Source organism: Oncorhynchus gorbuscha, linkage group LG16 (assembly GCF_021184085.1).
Source record: "Oncorhynchus gorbuscha isolate QuinsamMale2020 ecotype Even-year linkage group LG16, OgorEven_v1.0, whole genome shotgun sequence".
Classification (NCBI taxonomy): domain Eukaryota; kingdom Metazoa; phylum Chordata; class Actinopteri; order Salmoniformes; family Salmonidae; genus Oncorhynchus; species Oncorhynchus gorbuscha.
Genome location: NC_060188.1, coordinates 77,707,268 through 77,733,703, shown reverse-complemented (window position 1 = coordinate 77,733,703; position 26,436 = coordinate 77,707,268). Strand labels below are relative to the sequence as shown.

Genomic DNA, 26,436 nt, shown 5'->3' with positions numbered 1-26,436 from the left:
GCAGCGGGTGGTTGTCCTATTGCCTCTCACCAGAATGTGCCGTTAATTTCCCGACAATTCTACAAGTTGAATCGCCACCGTTCGCCATACAGCAGTTGATCACTAACACGCCCACTGCTTTTATCCGTTCATCTTCTCGGTGTGTCCATTCTCTATGACAACTTAATTGAGATACAACAGCAATGACAATTATTTTCAACAAGAAAAACTTTATTAATTTAAAAGACAAGCCACAAATTTTAAGAAAACAACACTAAGCTAGCCTGAGCTCAAGTCTGAAATATTCAGAAAACCAAACTACGTGTCTTTAATAGTTCCTATATTTTCATCATTACGACAAACTAAATGTTAATATATGCCTTTATAAATATAAAAGTTTCCCAGTTTTCCTCATCTTTTATGTAAAATACACAATACAAATCACCCTACACTTATTGGTTAGCTCTTGCCAATTTAAGAAGATATAATATACTAGCTAAGAGGTAACTTGAAACAACACACAAAAAGAAAGTCACTTGAGATGTACAGTATGTATACACAGGTAACTGCCAAAATAAAGGAAACATTAACATAGTGTCTTAATAGGGCGTTGGGCCACCACGAGCCAGAACAGCTTCAATACACCTTGGCATACAGTGCCTTTAGAAAGTATTCACACCCCTTGGCTTTCTCTACAATGTTGTTACAAAGTGGGATTAGAATGGATTTGTCATGTTTTGTTAATCTACACAAAATAGTCTGTCAAAGCGTAAGAAAAAAATCTAACATTTGTAAAAATAAAACAAATATATCTTGAGAAGTTTTCAACCACCTGAGTCAACACAGAAAACCTTTGGCAGCGATTACAGATGAGTCTTTCTGGGTAAGTCTCTAAGAGCTTTGAGTCTTTCTGGGTAAGTCTCTAAGAGCTTTGAGTCTTTCTGGGTAAGTCTAAGAGCTTTGAGTCTTTCTGGGTAAGTCTCTAAGAGCTTTGAGTCTTTCTGGGTAAGTCTCTAAGAGCTTTGAGTCTTTCTGGGTAAGTCTCTAAGAGCTTTGAGTCTTTCTGGGTAAGTCTCTAAGAGCTTTGAGTCTTTCTGGGTAAGTCTCTAGTCTTTCTGGGTAGAGAGCTTTGAGTCTTTCTGGGTAAGTCTCTAAGAGCTTTGAGTCTTTCTGGGTAAGTCTCTAAGAGCTTTGAGTCTTTCTGGGTAAGTCTCTAAGAGCTTTGAGTCTTTCTGGGTAAGTCTAAGAGCTTGGAGTCTTTCTGGGTAAGTCTCTAAGAACTTTGAGTCTTTCTGGGTAAGTCTCTAAGAGCTTTGAGTCTTTCTGGGTAAGTCTCTAAGAGCTTTGAGTCTTTCTGGGTAAGTCTCTAAGAGCTTTGCACACCTGGATTGTGCAACATTTGCACATTATGCCTTTTAAAAAGTCTTCAAGCTCTGTCAAATTGGTTGTTGATCATTGCTTGTCAACCATTTTCAGATCTTGCCATAGATGTAAGTCAACACTGTAACTCAGCCATTCAGGAACATTCACTGTCTTCTTGGTAAGCAACTCCAGTGAAGATTTGGCCTGTGTTTAGGTTTATTGTCTTACTGAAATGTGAATTTATCTCCCAGTGTCTGGGGGAAAGCAGACTGAACCAGGTTTTCCTCTAATCAAATCATATGTCAAGCTTTATTTATACACAGCACATTTCAGACATGGAATGTAACACAATGTGCTTTACAGGAAAAAAAAACAAATTAAAATAAAAGCTGAAATATTTACTACACAACAAACATATGATAGGATTTTGCCTATGCTTAGCTCCATTCCGTTCCTATTTATCCTGAAAAACTCCCCAGTCCTTAACGATTACAAGCATACCCATAACATGATGCAGCCACCACTATGCTTGAAAATTAGATGAGTGGTACTCAGTAATGTGTTGTATTTGCCCCAAACATAACACATTGTATTCAGGACAAAAAGTTCATCGCTTTGCCACATTTTTTGCAGCTTTATTTTTTTTTATCTGTACAGGCTTCCTTCTTTTCACTGTCAATTAGGTTAGTATTGTGGTGTAACTACAATGTTGTTGATCCATCAATCTTCTAACTGTTTTAAAGTCACCATTGGCCTGATGGTGAGTTAATTACTTCAAAAGGTGCCCATCTTTGTGAGGAATTGGAAAACGTCCCTAGTCTTTGTGGCTGAATCTTTGTTGGAAATTCTTGTGAGACTTGTTCAGCACATTATTACTCCTGAACTTATTTAGGCTTGCCATACTTGACAAAACATTTGCTTTTCATTTTAAATGAATTTGTAAAAATGTCTAACATTATGGGGGTATTGTGTATAGGCCAGTGTCAAGAGAATCTCAATTTCATCAATTTTAAACTCAGGCTGTAACACAAAAACATTTGGAAAAAAAATCAGGGGTGTGAATACTTTCTGAAAACACTGTAGATTCTACAAGTGTCTGGAACTCTATCGGAGTGATGCAACACTATCCTTCCATGAGAAATTCCATCATTTGGTGTTTTGTTGATGGTGGAAAACGCTGTCTCAGGCACGGCTCCAGAATCTCCCACAAGTGTTCATTTGAGTTGCGATCTGGTGACAGACAGCCATGGCATATGGTTTACATTGTTTCATGCTCATCAAAACCATTCAGGTGACCACTCATGCCCTGTGGATAGGGGCACAGCCATGCTAGCCAAAACAAGGGCCTGCCCAGCATTTTTATACATGATCCTAAGCATGGTGGGATGTTCATTGCTTAATTTTAAGCAATTCAGGAACCACACCTTTGTAGAACCACCTACTTTTTAAACATACTTTGTATCCCTCATTTACTGAAGTGTTAACATTATCGTGGCAGTTACCTGTATATGAATACAATACATTATCCAAAACGAGGAAAAAGAGAAATGAATGTTTTTTTGGCTGAAATAAAACATCCAAAAAGAACAAAACAAATATTTAAGGAGACAGTAAATAAATATCCTTTCTTCCCATTTTGTCTATATTTACATCTTGGTTACATCTGGGGAGTTTTCAACTAAAAGGTTCCCCCATAAATCCACTGCCAAATGCGTGTGCTTGCATTAGAGCGTGCTACAGCGGGCCACAACTCACTAGACTGTCAAATGGCACTTAAAATAGAACAGGAAAATATTCCAAATCATAATGAATAAAGCAAACGTACAGCAATCAGTGAATATCATACAACGAAAGGAAATGATCGTGACAACAATGAAAGTCATAGTACAGTGTTGCTATTGGCAAATATCCCAGTCCAGTTATACTCCAATCTTTGTTAGTTTAGTGATACAGTAAATCTATACAATAGTAGTTCTCTCCTAATGCGCAGTCCAACAGAGAATATCTGGAGCAAAGCTCCATCCATTGTAAACTGTCCTGTGTGGTCATTGGTCAGTAACAGTTGACCAGTACTCATAGTTTGGATGAGATCAGGATCAAGGGTAGAAGTGTACGATCCCTCAGGCACATATCCTCCTCTCACTGTGAGCAGCCGTTTTCACCTCACTACCATAAAACGCCTGTCTAAAGAGCCTGTATCTGGAACCATGGAGTCAGACCAGAGACGTAGGCCCCCCTGCCTGGGCAAAATCAAAGGCACTGGGTCTCGTGGATCAGTGAAGCTGCCGTATTCTCACCCCTCCCAACTGACATAGTTTGAGAGTAGCTGATATGTTTTGCAGGATGTCAAGATATTTTCCGTTGTAGTTGCTGGATCTAACCTTTAACGTTGGAAATGGGCTCAATTATCAAGGAACCAAAAAGGGAAGGCCCTAATATTTTCAATCTTAAACAAATATAAATGTACTTTTTGTGAATGGTCAACTATGAATAAAACACAATTGATGTTAAAACAGGCAGGTTTGATGAGGTTACAGAGTGAATACAGCATTTACTGTCTGGCACATATAAAATTAAATAAATAGATAAACCAACAGATTCTAGCAGCACAGAAAAGGCATGCAAGACTAAAAAAAGCACTTTCAAGATTCTAAAGCACATCTGTAAGCCGTTTGCACTCCAGGCACAAATGAATACACATTTAATCTTAACATCTTCAGTATTTTCATGACAAAAAGGTCAAAGTCCAAGAGCCATATCTAACGGCATGTTGGGTGACAGTACAGTCATTAAGAAAGATCTTGTCATTTCTGTGAGGTCAGAGTTTGGCATGTAAACAAATGCCCAAAGGCCTTCAATTACCTGTAAGCAAGGTCGATGACCTTCAGTTTAAAGTGAACGCACTTTATCTTCCGCAAAAACTAATGAAAGGCAACATAATTCTACTTGTCCTTTCTCATATACCTGTAAAGAAAATGTAGTTTATCAAATAAATCCACTTCCACTGAAAACATAATTCCAGTCCTTTTGCAGGTACATTTTGTTTCTCAGAAGTTATAATTCCATTTTCAAGACTGGTTTACGCATGGATACATGTGCATAACTTAAGAATAATTTCTCAAATAGTAAAACAAAAGCACTATGAATACTAATAAATGAAGTCGAGGCAAAGCATTGGTGCAGACAGTTCTCCAGATGAGAGTTAAAAAACAGAAAGGTAACTTCAGTAGTATCAACAACAAGATTCTTCCAGTTCAACACAATGTTCCTGTGTGTTCTCCATTTCCTAAAAGCTATCAATAACAGTTCAAGTACAAAATGTGTATCCAGTGTCATCAGAGAAGCTGGTCCCCATGCCCCACCCATTTCACAGTCAATCAACCAATCACAGAAGAGCTACAAAAGAAACAATCACAGATGACAATCAGATCAACCACATGAAAACAAAACAAACAAAATGAATACATTGTATCATCCTTATATATATATATATATATATCTTTAAATATCAGAAAATATCTACTTTTGGTCCACTATACAAATATGCACTTTAGAAGGGAGATAATAAGGGGTGATGACGTTGTGGACTAAGAACTGAAGGGGCTGAAATGACTGTGTATTTTAGTTGTGTGTGGTGTAACAGGCATGTATAATGTTAGTGTGAAGTGTTGAAGGAGTAATACGGTTAGTATGTCAGAACAAGTTTGGTGACTGTGCTGTAACGTGTCAACGGGCTGGCAACACTGGTGTGAGGTAGGGTGACTAGTGGGTGTGCTCAAACACATGTTCAGACTCATTCATACACACATAATCAACATCTCAATCAAGTCCTCCCATCTGCACATGCACACACACTTCACCCAATAGCAGAGGCCAAAGCAGGAGCAGGCCTCGAGTGTGGAAAGAGTGAGAGCAGGTACAAACAAACAAAACATTTCAAAGAACCAGCACAGAGAACCCAACAAGCACCTCTGAACCTGCATCTCTCCAGCCCTGCAGTAACACTGATGAGCCAGCCCAAATCCAGCCACAAGTCACCAGAGACACAAAGTTGTTGCTGGGACAGTAATGCAGAGGAGCTGTGTGTGTCTGTGTGTGTGTGTGTGTGTGTGTGTGTGTGTGTGTGTGTGTGTGTGTGTGTGTGTGTGTGTGTGTGCGCGCTATCCTTTCTCAACCACACAATCAGTCAGGACTACATGGACAGCTGCAGTAAGGGTTATTAAGGCACTACGATGAAGCCGAGGTACATAGAATCCCTGACATTCACTCTGCTCTGCAACACGGCACTGTTGGGTTGGGACAGGAAACAGAACACGCATCACCCTCACCGTGGTAACTGTGGCAGCCATGATGGCTCTCTTTCGCTTTGCCAGTTTCCTCTGGTTGGTTGGTTTTTGGTCCATTCAGAACTCAAGAAACCTACAAAAAAACACACCTACTGTACTGAGAACATATCAGTAGATAATAAGTCCAACTAATGTCATTTTGTCACACTATCGAGCATCTAAACCCAACCAAACCAAGGCCAAAAGTCAAGCACACCCCACACTATGCATGACATGTGTAGAAAAGCCAGTGTTGTAGAAGTGGTGTACTACAGCTTGTCTGTTTAACCTCGTTTCTCGGTCTCTACACAGTAACAGCATAAATAACAGAATGTCTTCCTTCATGGGCAGAACTAACTTCATGGCTAAAAGCCATTAGTGCTTATCAGGGGATCATGGCTACAATTATACACTATTCAATAGATCATAGGATGCCAAACAACACATTACAAGCAATAAGCAATCATAATCCACCAAATGTCATATCTCAACAATGCTTCGAAAGATTCATGACTTCAAAAAAATACTATGTCATTCAACTGAATTCTGTCTGAACATCTGGTAGTGTAAGAGAATAGCACCTGTGTGGTTGTTTAGATATATACTAAACAAGCCAATCTAAGAGAGAACCAGGTGTTCTGTCAATCAATGCCGTTGTTATTCTGGGGCTGGTGGCTTGGATTTGAGCTTTTAAACATCAGGAAATATGTGAATCTCTAAGGAAGGACACCTTCCCTTCTACACAGCTACAGTAGGGTCAGCCAGTGTCTCACGCCTGTACAACCCCCCCACCTCCCAATCCCCCTCCCTGACCCAGAGGACAGCCACATGACAGACAGAGACAGCCCGTCCACATGACTCCCCAGCAGATCCACATTCCCGTCTAGCTCTACTCATCCATCCACCGCTTGTGTGACGCCAGCTGTGGTCGTGATGTTTTTCACGCTCCCTTACTGGTCAGGGTGGAGGGGGGAGGAGTGTGTCTAGACGAGTGCAGAGAAAACACAGCGTACGACAGAGGGGACAGTGCAGACGTGCGTGACAGCGAGAGACAGAGAGGTTGCCCGGGGGGGGGGGGGGGGGGTCATCTCCCTCTCAGACGGAGGCGTAGGTGTTGCCGGTGGCACTGCAGTGGCGGATGGTGGTGGTGGCGGCGGAGGTGGTGAGGATGTGCTCAGCATGGTTCTGGGGGGGCTGGGGCAGGGAGTGCAGGATGCCCGGCTGGAGCACCCCCACCACGGGGTTACTGCCGTCCTCCAGAGCCCCCACCTGAATCACCTGGATCACCTGGTGCTCATGTTCCACCTCAGCCTTCTCCCGCTTGGCCAGCGGCTCCCCGGACTCCTCCATGTCCTCCTCCAGGTCACTGTCCATCTCACTCACCTCGTCTAGACAGAGGGACAAGGTCAGTCAGACAGATGGGCAGGAAGACCAGAGATACAGAGTTAAAATAATGATTCTCCAGGATTCTCAGGAGTCCTGCGGGACCATTGTTTTGACAGGAAAGGCTGCGCACAAAAAAACAGCTTTTCTTACTAACATTTGAATGTTACATTTAACTAAATCAATGGGTATTAATTGAAGGCGCTGCTCTTTAAGTGACAACACGTTGAGACCAAGGTAATAGGAGTTAAGGCTCCTAAAAGCTGAATGACCCACAGCCATGCTGGACGGACATATCTCAAAGATCTTAAGAACTCCATGTACTGTAGACACAGAAACCTACAGAGACTTAGCCTGTAGACACAGAAACCTACAGAGACTTAGCCTGTAGACACAGAAACCTACAGAGACTTAGCCTGTAGACACAGAAACCTACAGAGACTTAGCCTGTAGACACAGAAATCTACAGAGACTTAGCCTGTAGACACAGAAATCTACAGAGACTTAGCCTGTAGACACAGAAATCTACAGAGACTTAGCCTGTAGACACAGAAACCTAGAGACTTAGCCTGTAGACACAGAAACCTACAGAGACTTAGCCTGTAGACACAGAAACCTACAGAGACTTAGCCTGTAGACACAGAAACCTACAGAGACTTAGCCTGTAGACACAGAAACCTACAGAGACTTAGTCTGTAGACACAGAAACCTACAGAGACTTAGCCTGTAGACACAGAAACCTACAGAGACTTAGCCACAGAAACCTAGAGACACAGAAACCAGAGACTACAGAGACTTAGCCTGTAGACACAGAAACCTACAGAGACTTAGCCTGTAGACACAGAAACCTACAGAGACTTAGTCTGTAGACACAGAAACCTACAGAGACTTAGCCTGTAGACACAGAAACCTACAGAGACTTAGCCTGTAGACACAGAAATCTACAGAGACTTAGTCTGTAGACACAGAAACCTACAGAGACTTTTAGCCTGTAGACACAGAAATCTACAGAGACTTAGCCTGTAGACACAGAAACCTACAGAGACTTAGCCTGTAGACACAGAAACCTACAGAGACTTAGCCTGTAGACACAGAAACCTACAGAGACCTAGCCTGTAGACACAGAAACCTACAGAGACTTAGCCTGTAGACACAAACCTACAGAGACTTAGCCTGTAGACACAGAAACCTACAGAGACATAGCCTGTAGACACAAACCTACAGAGACATAGCCTGTAGACACAGAAACCTACAGAGACTTAGCCTGTAGACACAAACCTACAGAGACATAGCCTGTAGACACAAACCTACAGAGACATAGCCTGTAGACACAAACCTACAGAGACTTAGCCTGTAGACACAGAAACCTACAGAGACTTAGCCTGTAGACACAGAAACCTACAGAGACTTAGCCTGTAGACAACCTACAGAGACAGCCTGTAGACACAGAAACCTACAGAGACTTAGCCTGTAGACACAGAAACCTACAGAGACTTAGCCTGTAGACACAAACCTACAGAGACATAGCCTGTAGACACAGAAACCTACAGAGACTTAGCCTGTAGACACAGAAACCTACAGAGACCTAGCCTGTAGACACAGAAACCTACAGAGACCTAGCCTGTAGACACAGAAACCTACAGAGACTTAGCCTGTAGACACAGAAACCTACAGAGACTTAGCCTGTAGACACAAACCTAGAGACATTCCTGTAGACACAGAAACCTACAGAGACTTAGCCTGTAGACACAGAAACCTACAGAGACCTAGCCTGTAGACACAGAAACCTACAGAGACCTAGTCTGTAGACACAGAAACCTACAGAGACTTAGCCTGTAGACACAGAAACCTACAGAGACTTAGCCTGTAGACACAGAAACCTACAGAGACTTAGTCTGTAGACACAGAAACCTACAGAGACTTAGCCTGTAGACACAGAAACCTACAGAGACTTAGCCTGTAGACACAGAAACCTAGAGACCTAGCCTGTAGACACAGAAACCTAGAGACCTAGCCTGTAGACACAGAAACCTAGAGACTTAGCCTGTAGACACAGAAACCTACAGAGACTTAATCTGTAGACACAGAAACCTACAGAGACTTAATCTGTAGACACAGAAACCTACAGAGACTTAGCCTGTAGACACAGAAACCTACAGAGACTTAGCCTGTAGACACAGAAACCTACAGAGACTTAGCCTGTAGACACAGAAACCTACAGAGACTTAGCCTGTAGACACAGAAACCTACAGATACCTAGCCTGTAGACACAAACCTACAGAGACTTAGCCTGTAGACACAAACCTACAGAGACTTAGCCTGTAGACACAAACCTACAGAGACATAGCCTGTAGACACAGAAACCTACAGAGACATAGCCTGTAGACACAAACCTACAGAGACTTAGCCTGTAGACACAAACCTACAGAGACATAGCCTGTAGACACAGAAACCTACAGAGACATAGCCTGTAGACACAGAAACCTACAGAGACTTAGCCTGTAGACACAGAAACCTACAGAGACTTAGCCTGTAGACACAGAAACCTACAGAGACCTAGCCTGTAGACACAGAAACCTACAGAGACCTAGCCTGTAGACACAAACCTACAGAGACTAAGCCTGTAGACACAGTTTGGGGTTGGCTTACCTTTGTCTATATTAGCAGGTGACATGGCGTTGAGGTCATCGAACTGCAATACAATAAACATCACACAGAAACCATACTGAAACTGAGCCCAAGGGTAATGGGACTGTTACATTTATGTGTGTGTGTGTCTGTATATATATAACGTGTTCATTTCTTCTGGCCCTTACTTCTCCCATGACACTGATAGGTGTCTGACCGGTTGCCTGGGCGACGCGGTGTTCCACCAGGTAGAACATGTACTCGTCGTAGAGCAGGCGGATCAGGTGGAACGAGCCAAAACTGGCTGCGCTGCGCAGGGTCAGGTCCCGAATCACCATGGAGCTGAAAAAGAGATGAACAGGAGATCCTCATCAACCACTGGAAAACTTCTAAACTTCTAATAATCAATGAATATGATAAGCAATACTTAAATTGGGTAAGAGGGCAAAAACATAGAAATTAATCTATTTCGATGGACGTTACAGTAGCTGACCTGTAGAAGGACCACTTGAGCAGGAACTGTCGTGCCGCCCTGGGGAAGCTGGGCCTATCCTCGAAGGGCTGTAGGACCTGGGTGACCACGTTGTCCAGCCAGGCAGCCCACTGCTCCAGAGAGCTCTGCTGCTGCAGGGTGGCCTTAAAGTCCTGCTCTAACCTCTGAACCACACCCTCCTCACACTGACACACCCACGACGCCTGCTCCTAAAGAGAGAGACGAGAGAGATGGGACGGGTCAGTGTGGACTTGCAAATACACAGATGCACACACATCCTTTGATGAAATAAACAGCTAATTCAAGCAGAGAGAGGACTAACAGATGAGGACAGATGGCAATACAATGGACAGATGTATCCCTCTAAATAAATACACAGACAATCTAACAAAACCATAGCCAGACCGCCGGACGGAGGGAAGGACAGCCAGAGGGACAGACGGACCTGCACGTTGGCGAAGTCGACACGGTTGAGGTCGCTGAGCATCTGATTGATCTGGGAGGTGTTCTGCAGCACGGCGCGTGCTGCCTGGGCCAGGTGGTTCAGACTAGTGTAGCGACGCAGCGTCTGAGCAAAGGCACTAACAGCGGCAACCTGCAGCCAATCAAACAGCAGCCAATTAGAATCAGACCAAAACTAACAGATAAAACAGGAATGTCAGGATCAAAGCAAATAATACAAAAATAGGCCATTTTAGTTGATTTGTCAAAATGTGTGTAAGTAAGTGAGCAAGTAGGTGTGTGTTTACCTTGGTCTGGATCATTCTCTGTGGAATGGTGTTCATGGCATTGTTAAGCCAGCCTTCCAGGCTTTTGGCAAAGTTGCGGATGGCTTGAGTCAAGGCACCTAGAGGGACAGATACAAAGCACAGCAGTCTATTTAATGACCAACATTTGAATTCTGATATCCAACTAAGGACGAGTGAGAAAGTGTGCGTGTGTGACAGCCACTCACTGGGGATGGGTCTGAGGACATCAGGGATGAGAATCTCCACTAGGGCCTGGTACATCAGGTGGTCACAGGAACTCATCCACTTGAGCACAGCCTCGTTCCTACAGAGCACCAGCAGTCTGCAGCAGGGCAGACGGCCCTCAATCTCACTCACACCACTGTGGAGACCAGGTTCAAGAGTTACACATACTCTCATATACTGGATCAGATTCACCTCACTCTCACTGGCCCTACTGTCCGGGGTTGGGGTTGACTTTTGACCAGCCACATTACATCTCTCCAATCAAAAGACATCTGTCCATTTGGAAGACATTTGAAACATTTCCTTATCAAAAGGATATTTGAAGCATTCAAGAGGATGAAGAGTTTAGGCTTACTATAATGAAATATGTTTCTACTGGACATATTTCTCTAATGGACATATGTTTTAAGGAAGTTAATGTTATTTATAATACGATTTACATGGAGAAAATCAGACCTCTGAAATGAAAATGGATGGCCCTCCCTTCAGCAAAATATATTTGACCTAAACCCTCCCTGAACTCTTAAAAAAGTGACCCTCATTTCATGGACAGACAGACAGCCTGAGATATGCCGTTTAAAAACTGTTCTTCGTCCAGTAAGCATTACATGGCAAACACAGGAATTGTGGGCTACAGTTTGGGCTACACACAAATATGACCTCTCTATGTAAAGGTGAGACTCTCACGAACATGTTGGTTTTGCTCTAAGATGCACACAAGCCTCAAGATTCGTCTGACGGTCCCCCACTACCAGTTGAAACAATTTACGGAAGTACAGTGTATATGGAGACAGTTTAGTGACAAAAATAAGGGATTAAATACATGTAAAAAAAACATTGTTTCCTGATCTTTCTTATCTCTCAGATGTAGGACAGATCCTTCAGAACAAACTTCCTTTAGATTTATTTTGCGGGGGACTGTTGTTCCAAGTAGTGAATCTGTTATTTAATGCATTTCTATGGGCTAATATGAGTAAGGCCACAAAATGTTATCCATCAAATCATTTTTGGGATATTTCAAGGGGTCTTAAAATTCAAAATCAAATCACAAAATGATCCTTGGTATGACCTTAAAACAATTCCACATTGCTTAGTAGTAACAAGGTAGTCGGTATGCAAGCTAGTGAATTTTGTGGACTATGCCTAGTCAAAGACTTTCTTTGGAAAAGCCTTTGACTCTCCTCCTGAACTGCCCCCGTAGCCCTACGCAGCACAGCCATTGGTTAGACAGCTCAGAAAAATGTTTTTTGATCAGCAAGAGCAGAGCAGACCGGGGCTCAAGGTTGGAATATCCATTACAGGGTGTAATGCAGCCTAGTTTTATTTACACCATCCCAGCAGCTATCTTACAGATAGAACTTGCCTTATGCTTCTCCGAGCATGGACTTTGTAGCCTATAGGCGTACTTGATATTGGGCACCCAGCGGAGAATCAGAGGTGAGGGGTGGCATCAGGTATACACTGAGTATACCAAACATTAGAAACACCTTCCTAATATTGATTTGCACCCCGCCCCCCTTTTGTCCTCAGAACAGACTCAATTCATTGGGGCATGGACTCGACAAGGTGTTGAAAGCTTTCCACAGGGATGCCATATTGACTCCAGTGCTTCGCACAGTTGTGTCAAGTTGGCTGGATGTCCTTTGGGTGGTGGACCATTCTTGATACACACAGAAAACTGATACACACTGAGAAATATTTAAATTTCATCAATTCCACATTACCTGACCCTCCCCTGGACTACATACAAAAAATATATACTAAACCTTTCCTTTGACTGAAATTTAAAAAGCATGACCCTCTCCCATTTTCCTCCAGGTAACCATTTTGTAAATCTCGATCCATCCCTAATGGACAATGATTAATGACAACAAGAGAGAGGGAGAGATAACGAGTGAGAGAGTGTGTGTGAGAAACGGAGAGCGAGAGAAGAGAGACAGAGAGACAGAGAGAGGACCTGTTTTCTGTGATGGTGGCGCCCTCCACTGAGTCAGAAGGAGAATAGCGCCAGAAAGTCTGCCACAGCTTCTCTATTAGACTGAACTGGAGGTTGACCACCACATCCAGAATGGCCTGCAAGAGACACACGACATGGTCAACATCACACAATGCTCATTCACAGTCATTCTGATTAGCATGGATGATCTGGTGTGCAACCATATACTTACATGTACATATTCTCATTCACCCCTTTAGATTTGTGTGTATTAGGTAGTTGTTGGAGAAGTGTTAGATTACTTGTTAGATACTGCACTGCCGGAACTAGGCGCACAAGCATTTTGCTACACTCGCAATAACATCTTCTACCCACGTGTATGTGACCAATAAAATTTGATTTGATTAGTGGAGATGAAGACATGGAAATATCATACATGCCAAAGAAAGCTCCCATTCATTTGCACATTTAGCATAATACAAAACTTTGGTGTGAAATGTTGTTAGAGGTGATGGATAATCTCTGACCTCACAGTGCTCTCTGTAGAGTGACTGGAGAGCTTTGATGTCGTCTGGGCCGACGTTGTCCACGTTGGTCTCTCCCAGGTCCAGCTCCACAAAGTCTGGCAGGGCCCGCGATGTGTCTGTCAGGAGGGACACATGGAAATCAAGGTCAACAACAACTCACGTTATCAGTCCAGTAAAAAGCAGAGAAACAAACAGGGTAGATATTTAACAAGGAAATGCTAAAGGCTGAGAAAATGGTATCAATGGTTCAGTGCAGGATATAACCGACAGGGGAACACTTAGGAGACTGCTTACGGAACTCGGCAGAGGAACACTTAGGAGGCTGCTTACAGAACTCGGCAGAGGAACACTTAGGAGACTGCTTACAGAACTCGGCAGAGGAACACTTAGGAGACTGCTTACAGAACTCGGCAGAGGAACACTTAGGAGACTGCTTACAGAACTCGGCAGAGGAACACTTAGGAGACTGCTTACAGAACTCGGCAGAGGAACACTTAGGAGACTGCTTACAGAACTCGGCAGAGGAACACTTAGGAGACTGCTTACAGAACTCGGCAGAGGAACACTTAGGAGACTGCTTACAGAACTCGGCAGAGGAACACTTAGGAGACTGCTTACAGAACTCGGCAGAGGAACACTTAGGAGACTGCTTACAGAACTCGGCAGAGGAACACTTAGGAGACTGCTTACAGAACTCGGCAGAGGAACACTTAGGAGACTGCTTACAGAACTCGGCAGAGGAACACTTAGGAGACTGCTTACAGAACTCGGCAGAGGAACACTTAGGAGACTGCTTACAGAACTCGGCAGAGGAACACTTAGGAGACTGCTTACAGAACTCGGCAGAGGAACACTTAGGAGACTGCTTACAGAACTCGGCAGAGGAACACTTAGGAGACTGCTTACAGAACTCGGCAGAGGAACACTTAGGAGACTGCTTACAGAACTCGGCAGAGGAACACTTAGGAGACTGCTTACAGAACTCGGCAGAGGAACACTTAGGAGACTGCTTACAGAACTCGGCAGAGGAACACTTAGGAGACTGCTTACAGAACTCGGCAGAGGAACACTTAGGAGACTGCTTACAGAACTCGGCAGAGGAACACTTAGGAGACTGCTTACAGAACTCGGCAGAGGAACACTTAGGAGACTGCTTACAGAACTCGGCAGAGGAACACTTAGGAGACTGCTTACAGAACTCGGCAGAGGAACACTTAGGAGACTGCTTACAGAACTCGGCAGAGGAACACTTAGGAGACTGCTTACAGAACTCGGCAGAGGAACACTTAGGAGACTGCTTACAGAACTCGGCAGAGGAACACTTAGGAGACTGCTTACAGAACTCGGCAGAGGAACACTTAGGAGACTGCTTACAGAACTCGGCAGAGGAACACTTAGGAGACTGCTTACAGAACTCGGCAGAGGAACACTTAGGAGACTGCTTACAGAACTCGGCAGAGGAACACTTAGGAGACTGCTTACAGAACTCGGCAGAGGAACACTTAGGAGACTGCTAACAGAACTCGGCAGAGGAACACTTAGGAGACTGCTTACAGAACTCGGCAGAGGAACACTTAGGAGACTGCTTACAGAACTCGGCAGAGGAACACTTAGGAGACTGCTTACAGAACTCGGCAGAGGAACACTTAGGAGACTGCTTACAGAACTCGGCAGAGGAACACTTAGGAGACTGCTTACAGAACTCGGCAGAGGAACACTTAGGAGACTGCTTACAGAACTCGGCAGAGGAACACTTAGGAGACTGCTTACAGAACTCGGCAGAGGAACACTTAGGAGACTGCTTACAGAACTCGGCAGAGGAACACTTAGGAGACTGCTTACAGAACTCGGCAGAGGAACACTTAGGAGACTGCTTACAGAACTCGGCAGAGGAACACTTAGGAGACTGCTTACAGAACTCGGCAGAGGAACACTTAGGAGACTGCTTACAGAACTCGGCAGAGGAACACTTAGGAGACTGCTTACAGAACTCGGCAGAGGAACACTTAGGAGACTGCTTACAGAACTCGGCAGAGGAACACTTAGGAGACTGCTTACAGAACTCGGCAGAGGAACACTTAGGAGACTGCTTACAGAACTCAGTAGAGGAACACTTAGGAGACTGCTTACAGAACTCAGTAGAGGAACACTTAGGAGACTGCTTACAGAACTCAGCAGAGGAACACTTAGGAGACTGCTTACAGAACTCAGCAGAGGAACACTTAGGAGACTGCTTACAGAACTCAGCAGAGGAACACTTAGGAGACTGCTTACAGAACTCAGCAGAGGAGCAATTACTATCAAACAAACTGTGTCAATAAATAGACCTTCTGGGAGCATCATACGCTATCAATCTATTGACGCTGCAAGTCAGTTAGTAAGCATAAACACTGCTCACTCACCCAGGTACTGCTGGTGGTGCTGGCTCTGTGCGATGACAGTCTGCTCCGCTGCACTGGGGGTGTGCTGGCCTCCGCCTGAGAAGTTCTCCCCAGATACACCATCAACCTTCTGCATCGGCTTAAACCTACAACAACCACGCCTCAGTCAGTACTGTATGTGTGTGTGTGTGTGTGTGTGTGTGTGTGTGTGTGTGTGTGTGTGTGTATATGAAAGTCTGTATGTGTGTGTGTGTATGAAAGCCTGTGTGTGTGTGTGTGTGTGTATGAAAGCCTGTGTGTGTGTGTGTGTGTGTGTGCCTGTATGTGTGTGTATGAAAGCCTGTATGTGTGTGTGAGTGTGTGTATGAAAGCCTGTATGTGTGTGTGTGTGTGTGTATGAAAGCCTGTATGTGTGTGTGTGTGTGTGTGTGTATGAAAGCCTGTATGTGTGTGTGTGTGTGTGTATGAAAGCCTGTATGTGTGTGTGTGTGTGTGTGTGTATGAAAGCCTGTATGTGTGTGTGTGTATGAAAGCCTGTATGTATGTGTGTGTATGAAAGCCTGTATGTATGTGTGTGTATGAAAGCCTGTATGTATGTGTGTGTGTGTGTGTGTGTGTGTGTGTGTGTGTGTGTGTGTGTGTGTGTGTGTGTGTGTGTGTGTGTGTGTGTGTGTGTGAAAGCCTCTATGTGTGTGTGTGTGTGTGTGTGTGTGTGTGTGTGTGTGTGTGTGTGTGTGTGTGTGTGTGTGTGTGTGTGTGTGTGTGTGTGTGTGTGTGTGTGTGTGTGTGTGTGTGTGTGTGAAAGCCTCTATGTGTGTGTGTGTGTGTGTGTGTGTGTGTGTGTGTGTGTGTGTGTGTGTGTGTGTGTGTGTGTGTGTGTGTGTGTGTGTGTGTGTGTGTGTGTGTGTGTGCCTGTAAGCTATGTGTGTGTGTGTGTGTTGTACCTCTGTTTCTGTTGGACAGGCTGCTGTCTGAGGGCCATGTACTGCATGTCCTCCTGCAGTCTGTTGAGAGGAGAGTCCGGCTTCAACCGGATCCCATAGTAGTGGTACTTCGAGTTCCCTCTGCAACACACACAGTCAGGAATGATCAGCTAACTATTCTCAGTACTGAAGAACACTACACCAATCAAAAACATGCTGTAATACCAAACGAGAAATCCTAATGAAGACAGATGGGGACAAAATAAAGGCCAAGGAGAAGGGAAATACTCAACTGCAGGAGTTCGAGGAGATATAGAGAGTAGGACTGGAGATGTAGAGATAGGATAGTAGAAGAGGAGAGAGAGCAGGACTAGGATAGTAGAAGAGGAGAGAAGAGGAGAGAGAGCAGGACTGGAGACGTAGAGATAGGATAGTAGAAGAGGAGAGAAGAGGAGAGAGAGCAGGACTGGAGACGTAGAGATAGGATAGTAGAAGAGGAGAGAGAGTAGGACTGGAGACGTAGAGATAGGATAGTAGAAGAGGAGAGAAGAGGAGAGAGAGCAGGACTGGAGACGTAGAGATAGGATAGTAGAAGAGGAGAGAGAGTAGGACTGGAGACGTAGAGATAGGATAGTAGAAGAGGAGAGAAGAGGAGAGAGAGTAGGACTGGAGACGTAGAGTTAGGATAGAAGTGGAGGAGAGAGAGTAGGACTTGAGGACTAGAGACGTAGAGATAGGCTAGAAGAAGAGGAGAGAAGAGGAGAGAGAGGTCAATACTAGAGCGTGTCTGTTCTCTCAGTAGCTTACCGTGTGCCCAGGCGACGCGTGCGGAGCCCCATGAAGATGGAGCGGATGAGTTTGCCAAAGGAAGCAGCGTTGACCGGGTCCAACTTCTGCTCCTGGCAGTGGCGCAGGTAGTGGTTATAGAGGGTGGAGCGAGGCAGACTCACCCCCTCCGCTGTCTCATAGTTATCCAGTAGCCACTGCAGCTGGGAGGGGGGGGGGGTGTATGGTGTCAATTACACAAATGTATGTCACTAGCAGATAGTCCCATGTGTCACCCTCCCCATGTGTCACCCTCCCCCACTTGTCTGTAAAATACCAATCACCCACTGATCTGGCCTTAAAAGCACAATTAACTAAAGGAGTGAAAATTTTCAATCAGAGCACAGGAGTCATCCCCATCACCACAGAGTGGAAGAGAGCTGAAGATACTAGAAGAGAGAGAGAGAGAGCGAGCGAGCTGGAGATACTAGAAGAGAGGGAGAGCGAGCGAGCTGGAGATACTAGAAGAGAGGGAGAGCTAGAGATACTAGAAGAGAGGGAGAGCTAGAGATACTAGAAGAGAGGGAGAGCTAGAGATACTAGAAGAGAGGGAGAGCTAGAGATACTAGAAGAGAGGGAGATCTACAGATACTAGAAGAGAGCGAGAGCTGTTGATACTAGAAGAGAGCGAGAGCTGTTGATACTAGAAGAGAGCGAGAGCTGTTGATACTAGAAGAGAGCGAGAGCTGTTGATACTAGAAGAGAGCGAGAGCTGTTGATACTAGAAGAGAGGGAGAGCTAGAGATACTAGAAGAGAGGGAGAGCTAGAGATACTAGAAGAGAGGGAGAGCTGTAGATACTAGAAGAGAGCGAGAGCTGTTGATACTAGAAGAGAGCGAGAGCTGTTGATACTAGAAGAGAGCGAGAGCTGTTGATACTAGAAGAGAGCGAGAGCTGTAGATACTAGAAGAGAGGGAGAGCTGTAGATACTAGAAGAGAGCGAGAGCTGTAGATACTAGAAGAGAGCGAGAGCTGTTGATACTAGAAGAGAGCGAGAGCTGTAGATACTAGAAGAGAGGGAGAGCTAGAGATACTAGAAGAGAGGGAGAGCTAGAGATACTAGAAGAGAGGGAGAGCTAGAGATACTAGAAGAGAGGGAGAGCTAGAGATACTAGAAGAGAGGGAGAGCTAGAGATACTAGAAGAGAGGGAGATCTACAGATACTAGAAGAGAGCGAGAGCTGTTGATACTAGAAGAGAGCGAGAGCTGTTGATACTAGAAGAGAGCGAGAGCTGTAGATACTAGAAGAGAGGGAGAGCTGTAGATACTAGAAGAGAGGGAGAGCTAGAGATACTAGAAGAGAGGGAGAGCTAGAGATACTAGAAGAGAGGGAGAGCTAGAGATACTAGAAGAGAGGGAGAGCTGTAGATACTAGAAGAGAGGGAGAGCTGTTGATACTAGAAGAGAGCGAGAGCTGTTGATACTAGAAGAGAGCGAGAGCTGTAGATACTAGAAGAGAGGAGAGCTGTAGATACTAGAAGAGAGGGAGAGCTGTTGATACTAGAAGAGAGCGAGAGCTGTTGATACTAGAAGAGGGAGAGCTGTTGATACTAGAAGAGAGCGAGAGCTGTTGATACTAGAAGAGGTTGATACTAGAAGAGAGCTGTAGATACTAGGAGGGAGAGCTGTAGATACTAGAAGAGGGAGAGCTGTTGATACTAGAAGAGAGGAGAGCTGTAGATACTAGAAGAGAGGAGATACTAGCTGTAGATACTAGAAGAGAGGGAGAGCTGTAGATACTAGAAGAGAGGGAGAGCTAGAGATACTAGAAGAGAGGGAGAGCTAGAGATACTAGAAGAGAGGGAGAGCTAGAGATACTAGAAGAGAGGGAGAGCTGTAGATACTAGAAGAGAGGGAGAGCTGTTGATACTAGAAGAGAGCGAGAGCTGTTGATACTAGAAGAGAGCGAGAGCTGTTGATACTAGAAGAGAGCGAGAGCTGTAGATACTAGAAGAGAGGGAGAGCTGTTGATACTAGAAGAGAGCGAGAGCTGTTGATACTAGAAGAGAGCTAGAGCTGTTGATACTAGAAGAGAGGGAGAGCTGTAGATACTAGAAGAGAGCGAGAGCTGTAGATACTAGAAGAGAGGGAGAGCTGTAGATACTAGAAGAGAGGGAGAGCTGTTGATACTAGAAGAGAGCGAGATACTAGAAGAGAGGGAGAGCTGTTGATACTAGAAGAGAGAGCTGTTGATACTAGATACTAGAAGAGAGCGAGAGCTGTAGATACTAGAAGAGATGGAGAGCTGTAGATACTAGAAGAGAGGGAGAGCTGTAGATACTAGAAGATAGGGAGAGCTGTAGATACTAGAAGAGAGGGAGAGCTGTAGATACTAGAAGAGAGGGAGAGCTGTAGATACTAGAAGAGAGGGAGAGCTGTAGATACTAGGAGGGAGAGCTGTAGATACTAGGAGGGAGAGCTGTAGATACTAGGAGGGAGAGCTGTAGATACTAGGAGGGAGAGCTGTAGATACTAGAAGAGCTGTAGATACTAGGAGGGAGCTGTAGATACTAGGAAGAGAGATACTAGGAGGGAGAGCTGTAGATACTAGAAGAGAGGGAGAGCTGTAGATACTAGGAGGGAGAGCTGTAGATACTAGGAGGGAGAGCTGTAGATACTAGGAGGGAGAGCTGTAGATACTAGGAGGGAGAGCTGTAGATACTAGGAGGGAGAGCTGTAGATACTAGGAGGGAGAGCTGTAGATACTAGAAGAGAGGGAGAGCTGTAGATACTAGAAGAGAGGGAGAGCTGTAGATACTAGAAGAGAGGGAGAGCTGTAGATACTAGAAGATAGGGAGAGCTGTAGATACTAGAAGGGCAGGGGAGATGTAGATACTAGAAGAGAGGGAGAGCTGTAGATACTAGAAGAGAGGGAGAGCTGTAGATACTAGAAGAGAGGGAGAGAGCTGGAGATACTAGAAGAGAGGGAGAGCTGGAGATACTAGAAGATAAGGAGAGCTACAGATACTAGAAGAGAGGGAGGAGAGCTACAGATACTAGAAGAGAGCGAGAGCCGGAGATACTAGAAGAGAAAGAGAGCTGGAGATACTAGAAGAGAGGAAGGAGATCTAGAGATATTAGAAGAGAGGGAGAGCTGTAGATACTAGAAGAGAGGGAGAGCTGTAGATACTAGAAGAGAGGGAGAGCTGTAGATACTAGAAGAGAGGGAGAGCTGTAGATACTAGAAGAGAGGGAGAGCTGTAGATACTAGAAGAGAGGGAGAGCTGGATATAATAAAAGAGAGAGAGAGCTGGATATAATAAAAGAGAGAGAGAGCTGGATATAATAAAAGAGAGGGAGAGCTGGATATAATAAAAGAGAGGGAGAGCTGGATATAATAAAAGAGAGGGAGAGCTGGATATAATAAAAGAGAGAGAGAGCTGGATATAATAAAAGAGAGAGAGCTGGATATAATAAAAGAGAGAGAGCTGGATATAATAAAAGAGAGGGAGCTGGATATAATAAAAGAGAGGGAGAGCTGGATATAATAAAAGAGAGAGAGAGCTGGATATAATAAAAGAGAGAGAGAGCTGGATATAATAAAAGAGAGAGAGCTGGATATAATAAAAGAGAGGGAGAGCTGGATATAATAAAAGAGAGGGAGAGCTGGATATAATAAAAGAGAGGGAGAGCTGGATATAATAAAAGAGAGAGAGAGCTGGATATAATAAAAGAGAGAGAGAGCTGGATATAATAAAAGAGAGAGAGAGCTGGATATAATAAAAGAGAGGGAGAGCTGGATATAATAAAAGAGAGAGCTGGATATAATAAAAGAGAGAGCTGGATATAATAAAAGAGAGAGCTGGATATAATAAAAGAGAGAGAGCTGGATATAATAAAAGAGAGAGAGCTGGATATAATAAAAGAGAGAGAGCTGGATATAATAAAAGAGAGAGCTGGATATAATAAAAGAGAGAGCTGGATATAATAAAAGAGAGAGCTGGATATAATAAAAGAGAGAGAGAGCTGGATATAATAAAAGAGAGAGAGAGCTGGATATAATAAAAGAGAGAGAGAGCTGGATATAATAAAAGAGAGAGAGAGCTGGATATAATAAAAGAGAGAGCTGGATATAATAAAAGAGAGGGAGAGCTGGATATAATAAAAGAGAGGGAGAGCTGGAGATACTAGAAGATAAGGAGAGCTGGAGATACTAGAAGAGGGAGAGCTAGAGATACTAGAAGAGAGGGAGGAGAGCTGGAGATACTAGAAGATAAGGAGAGCTGGAGATACTAGAAGAGGGAGAGCTAGAGATACTAGAAGAGAGGGAGAGCTGGAGATACTAGAAGAGAGGGAGAGCTGGAGATACTAGAAGAGAGGGAGAGCTGGAGATACTAGAAGAGAGGGAGAGCTGGAGATACTAGAAGAGAGGGAGAGCTGGAGATACTAGAAGAGAGGGAGAGCTGGAGATACTAGAAGAGAGGGAGAGCTGGAGATACTAGAAGAGAGGGAGAGCTGGAGATACCAGAAGAGAGGGAGAGCTGTAGATACCAGAAGAGAGGGAGAGCTGTAGATACTAGAAGAGAGGGAGAGCTGTAGATACCAGAAGAGAGGGAGAGCTGGAGATACTAGAAGAGAGGGAGAGCTGTAGATACCAGAAGAGAGGGAGAGCTGTAGATACCAGAAGAGAGGGAGAGCTGTAGATACCAGAAGAGAGGGAGAGCTGGATATAATAAAAGAGAGGGAGAGCTGGAGATACTGGAAGAGAGAGAGCACAGCTGTGCACGCAAGGTGAGGCGTTTAGAGTGGTGACTTACATGGCTGTTGAGTAGTGAGCTTCTCTGACTGGATAAACCTTCAGTCTTTTGGAGCGTCTCAATCGCCATTTCAATCTGATAGACCAAGGAGCAAAAAAAATGGAAGGAAAAACAACAAAGGACGAAGTTGCAGTAGAACCATGAAAATACTGAACAGAAAATCTGAAAATCCAGGACAGATCCTAAAGCAAGCATCACCAAAATTACTCCTAAAAGCCCTGCTTTGCGAAGCCAGTTTAAACTTAAATTCAATTTACTGTCTCTGTCTGTACATGGACATAATTCTTCTTTTGAAATTCAAGCAAAACAATGAAAAAAGTTAACACCATAATAATATAAGAAATGATCTCGGAAGTTGTGAAACTACCATATTGTGAAACTACCATATTGTGAAACTACCATATTGTGAAACTACCATATTCAGCCACCGGAAGGTAGCACAGATCCACTGCGGTGGACTGCACTCAAGTCTAGACGCTTTGCTACACAGCAAAGCAGAACCAACAAATATTATGGAGGAGATTACTATTTATTTACACCTCAGCTAAAAAACACAGCACAAGAGGAAATTCCGTTTCACAGTACTGGATGGGTAGATGACTATAGAAAACTGAAGTACTAGCTGAGAAGACCACAGGAAATAGGGAGACAACACAATTACAGACATTCTCAGACACCGACATGAAGTAGCTAAGTGGTGCTATAGTTACTGAAGAAAGGCTTCAGATATGCATTATGACAGGCAGAAGAGAGTGGCCTGGCCGTCAGGGACAGACAGGGACACACAGGGACAGGGACAGACAGACAGACAGACAGGGACAGAGACAGGGACAGAGACTGACAGGGACAGACGGGGACAGACAGGGACAGACAGGGAGGGACAGAGAATAGTAAGTGGAGGGGGGCCGTACACTCACAGTGGCCGGGGAGGCTCGGGTGGTCTGGGCTGCTGGGTGGGGGGCAGAGTTATCCATGGTGTTGCCCCCGATGAGGTATGCCCCAGAGCTGCTGATGATCTGCCCCCCAGCCAGACCCATGGTCAGCCCCCCGTTCCCCCCTCCGTTGTCAGCCATGCCATGGGATGACACCACCGTGGACACCTGGGATGAGCTGCCTTGCGTGTCAAAGTAGCTCCCTCCACTGTTCTGGCTGTACAGCTGGGGCTCGGAGTACGAGTATGTCCGTCTGGGCAAAAATAGTGGAGGAAAAAGTTAGACATTTCCCCCCCAGAGCAATAGGTTCAAGATAATTGCCCTTTACATAAAGGCAAGTTTCAATAGAGTGCTAGAGTGCTTATTGGATGTGAATTAGCGGTACCATTCTGAGCCTTCGTGGGCATGCAATATTCCTGTGTTATTGAAAGTGGAGTTTCCATAGTTACTCAAATCACCTGAGGAGTGGCCGTGCTGACAGAGATTTCTGTGTTTGTCGTTTTGACTGCAGTCACTCCATTAACCTGGCCTCTGATATAATGGCACCCTTCAGTGGCTTGACACAACTCCCTTTATGATAGCAGGTCTCAATTCACATGGACCAGAAACATATTCTCTCTCAACCCTTTATAAGACTTATGCCAGAACTCTGATCGTACGAAAACAAATTGCAGTCAGAGGTCAGTGTAACTGCAGTATGCTGTGTCCAAAATAACACTTTTTATTCTGCGATTACTGTGTCCAAAATAACACTTTTTATTCTGCGATTACTGTGTCCAAAATAACACTTTTTATTCTGCGATTACTGTGTCCAAAATAACACTTTTTATTCTGCGATTACTGTGTCCAAAATAACACTTTTTATTCTGCGATTACTGTCCAAAATAACACTTTTTATTCTGCGATTACTGTGTCCAAAATAACACTTTTTATTCTGCGATTACTGTGTCCAAAATAACACTTTTTATTCTGCGATTACTGTGTCCAAAATAACACTTTTTATTCTGCGATTACGGTGTCCAAAATAACACTTTTTATTCTGCGATTACTGCGTCCAAAATAAAGCTGACTGCAGTTACTGCACTTTTAAAGTTTGGGGCACTGGCATGATTCTTGTTGACAAATCATCTGAACTGTAAGAAATATCCACTGCCCTTTTTCATGTAGAAGACATTACTCTTTTCAGTCTACTTCTGTGGAGGAGACAAGAATGTGGTACTAATACACAGTTAACAGACTCAAATAGATTGTGTGTAAGTGTGTGCTCAGCTCACTTGTTCTGCCCTGAAGTGAGACTGTGTTCAGCTCGCCTGTTAGCCGGGCTGTACCCCTCCCTGAGCCCCTCACTCAGAGACCGCTGTCTGTCTGTGACTGTGTGTCTGTCACTATGGGACAGGCACAGCGTGGGCTAGTCAGTAGAGTGTATCCTGTCCCCCAAGCCCAGGAGAAGACTCTGTAGCACTTCTAGATACTCCTGGTCATCTCCAGGTGACTGCACATATTCAAACAGTACTTCACTGTGCTTGTACTGCCCCTGCCATGTTTGTGTGGCAGAAATGCTGCTGTGAAGTGACTTTAGCTGTTGCCATTGACTACAGAGAATACATTAAAGCAACTATGTATAGTGCCACTGCAGCAGAGGGGTGGCAAAAAAATGGGTGAACAACACGAAACACTCACATGTTCCCGTTGGTATAGACGCCACTGTTCTCCTCCACGTACTGCACCTGTTGTGCTGGGTATACATGCTGAACCTGTTGAACAGTCTGGGCCTGCAACAACACAGTGAAACGTTAGATACAAATCTCACTTTCACACACACACACACACACACACACACACACACACACACACACACACACACACACACACACACACACACACACACACACACACACACACACACACACACACACACACACACACACACACACACACACACACCTGAGAGGACACCTGCTGGGCGGAGCCTGCAGACTGCACAGGGGTGTGGACAGTGGAGGCGGATTCAGCGCCTGCCTCAGGGGTCTGCATGGCGCCTGCAGAAGAGAGAGAGGACACATTGGTCAACTGGGTACGACCAGAGCCATAGATGGAGGGGACTATAGAAAACCACAAGCTCTGAACTCTGGCCTAGCACCACAGTGGCTAAACAAACTCCACTGCAACGAACTCCACAAGCAACCTTCTCAATTTGGTTTGCATACACAGTACCAGAACAATTCATGAAAAGGTGTGTCTGGGTCTGGGAGTATAAAATCAATATTACATAAATCCTAGATGATTTGCCAATATTATTATTATACAGTACGGGAAAAAAGTATTTGATCCCCTGCTGATTTTGTACCTTTGCCCACTGACAAAGAAGTGATCAGTCTGTAATTTTAATGGTTTATTTAAAACAGTGAGAAACAGAATAACAACAAAAAAATCCAGAAAAACGCATGTCAAACATGTTATAAATTGATTTGAATTTTAATGAGGGAAATAAGTATTTGACCCCCTCTCAATCAGAAAGATTTCTGGCTCCCAGGTGTCTTTTATACAGGTAACGAGCTGAGATTAGGAGCACACTCTTAAAGGGAGTGCTCCAAGTCTCAGTTTGTTACCTGTATAAAAGACACCTGTCCACAGAAGCAATCAATCAGATTCCAAACTCTCCACCATGGCCAAGATCAAAGAGCTCTCCAAAGATGTCAGGGACAAGATTGTAGACCTACACTAGGCTGGAATGGGCTACAAGAACATCGCCAAGCAGCTTGGTGAGAAGGTGACAACAGTTGGTGAGATTATCCGCAAATGGAAGAAACACAAAAGAACTGTCAATCTCCCTCGGCCTGGGGCTCCATGCAAGATCCACCTCGTGGAGTTGCAATGATCATGAGAACGGTGAGGAATCAGCCCACAACTACACGGGAGGATCTTGTCAATGATCTCAAGGCAGCTGGGACCATAATCACCAACAAAACAATTGTTAACACACTATGCCGTGAAGGACTGAAATCCTGCAG

General features: G+C 44.4%; 1 protein-coding gene across 2 annotated transcripts in view; it reads right to left on the bottom strand.

Moving 5' to 3' along the window:
• Nucleotides 1-1,972: 1,972 nt before the first annotated feature.
• LOC123999104 (transcription factor RFX3-like) overlaps nt 1,973-26,436 on the bottom strand; it is a 40,800-nt gene continuing 16,336 nt past the window's right edge. Inside the window, exons 2-17 of one of the 2 annotated variants that reach the window (XM_046304516.1) lie at nt 25,370-25,464; nt 25,106-25,197; nt 23,405-23,678; nt 22,494-22,568; nt 17,719-17,900; nt 16,933-17,052; nt 16,010-16,134; nt 13,608-13,723; nt 13,102-13,217; nt 11,126-11,280; nt 10,920-11,017; nt 10,616-10,765; nt 10,171-10,379; nt 9,866-10,019; nt 9,699-9,741; nt 1,973-7,054 (exon numbers count right to left, since the gene is read on the bottom strand). In XM_046304516.1, coding sequence (XP_046160472.1) covers nt 6,762-7,054; nt 9,699-9,741; nt 9,866-10,019; nt 10,171-10,379; nt 10,616-10,765; nt 10,920-11,017; nt 11,126-11,280; nt 13,102-13,217; nt 13,608-13,723; nt 16,010-16,134; nt 16,933-17,052; nt 17,719-17,900; nt 22,494-22,568; nt 23,405-23,678; nt 25,106-25,197; nt 25,370-25,459 — 2,292 coding nt within the window. In that variant the 5' untranslated portion in view covers nt 25,460-25,464 and the 3' untranslated portion in view covers nt 1,973-6,761. The remainder of the gene's footprint in view (nt 7,055-9,698; nt 9,742-9,865; nt 10,020-10,170; nt 10,380-10,615; nt 10,766-10,919; nt 11,018-11,125; nt 11,281-13,101; nt 13,218-13,607; nt 13,724-16,009; nt 16,135-16,932; nt 17,053-17,718; nt 17,901-22,493; nt 22,569-23,404; nt 23,679-25,105; nt 25,198-25,369; nt 25,465-26,436) is intronic. The other variant, XM_046304517.1, reaches the window with a different exon arrangement.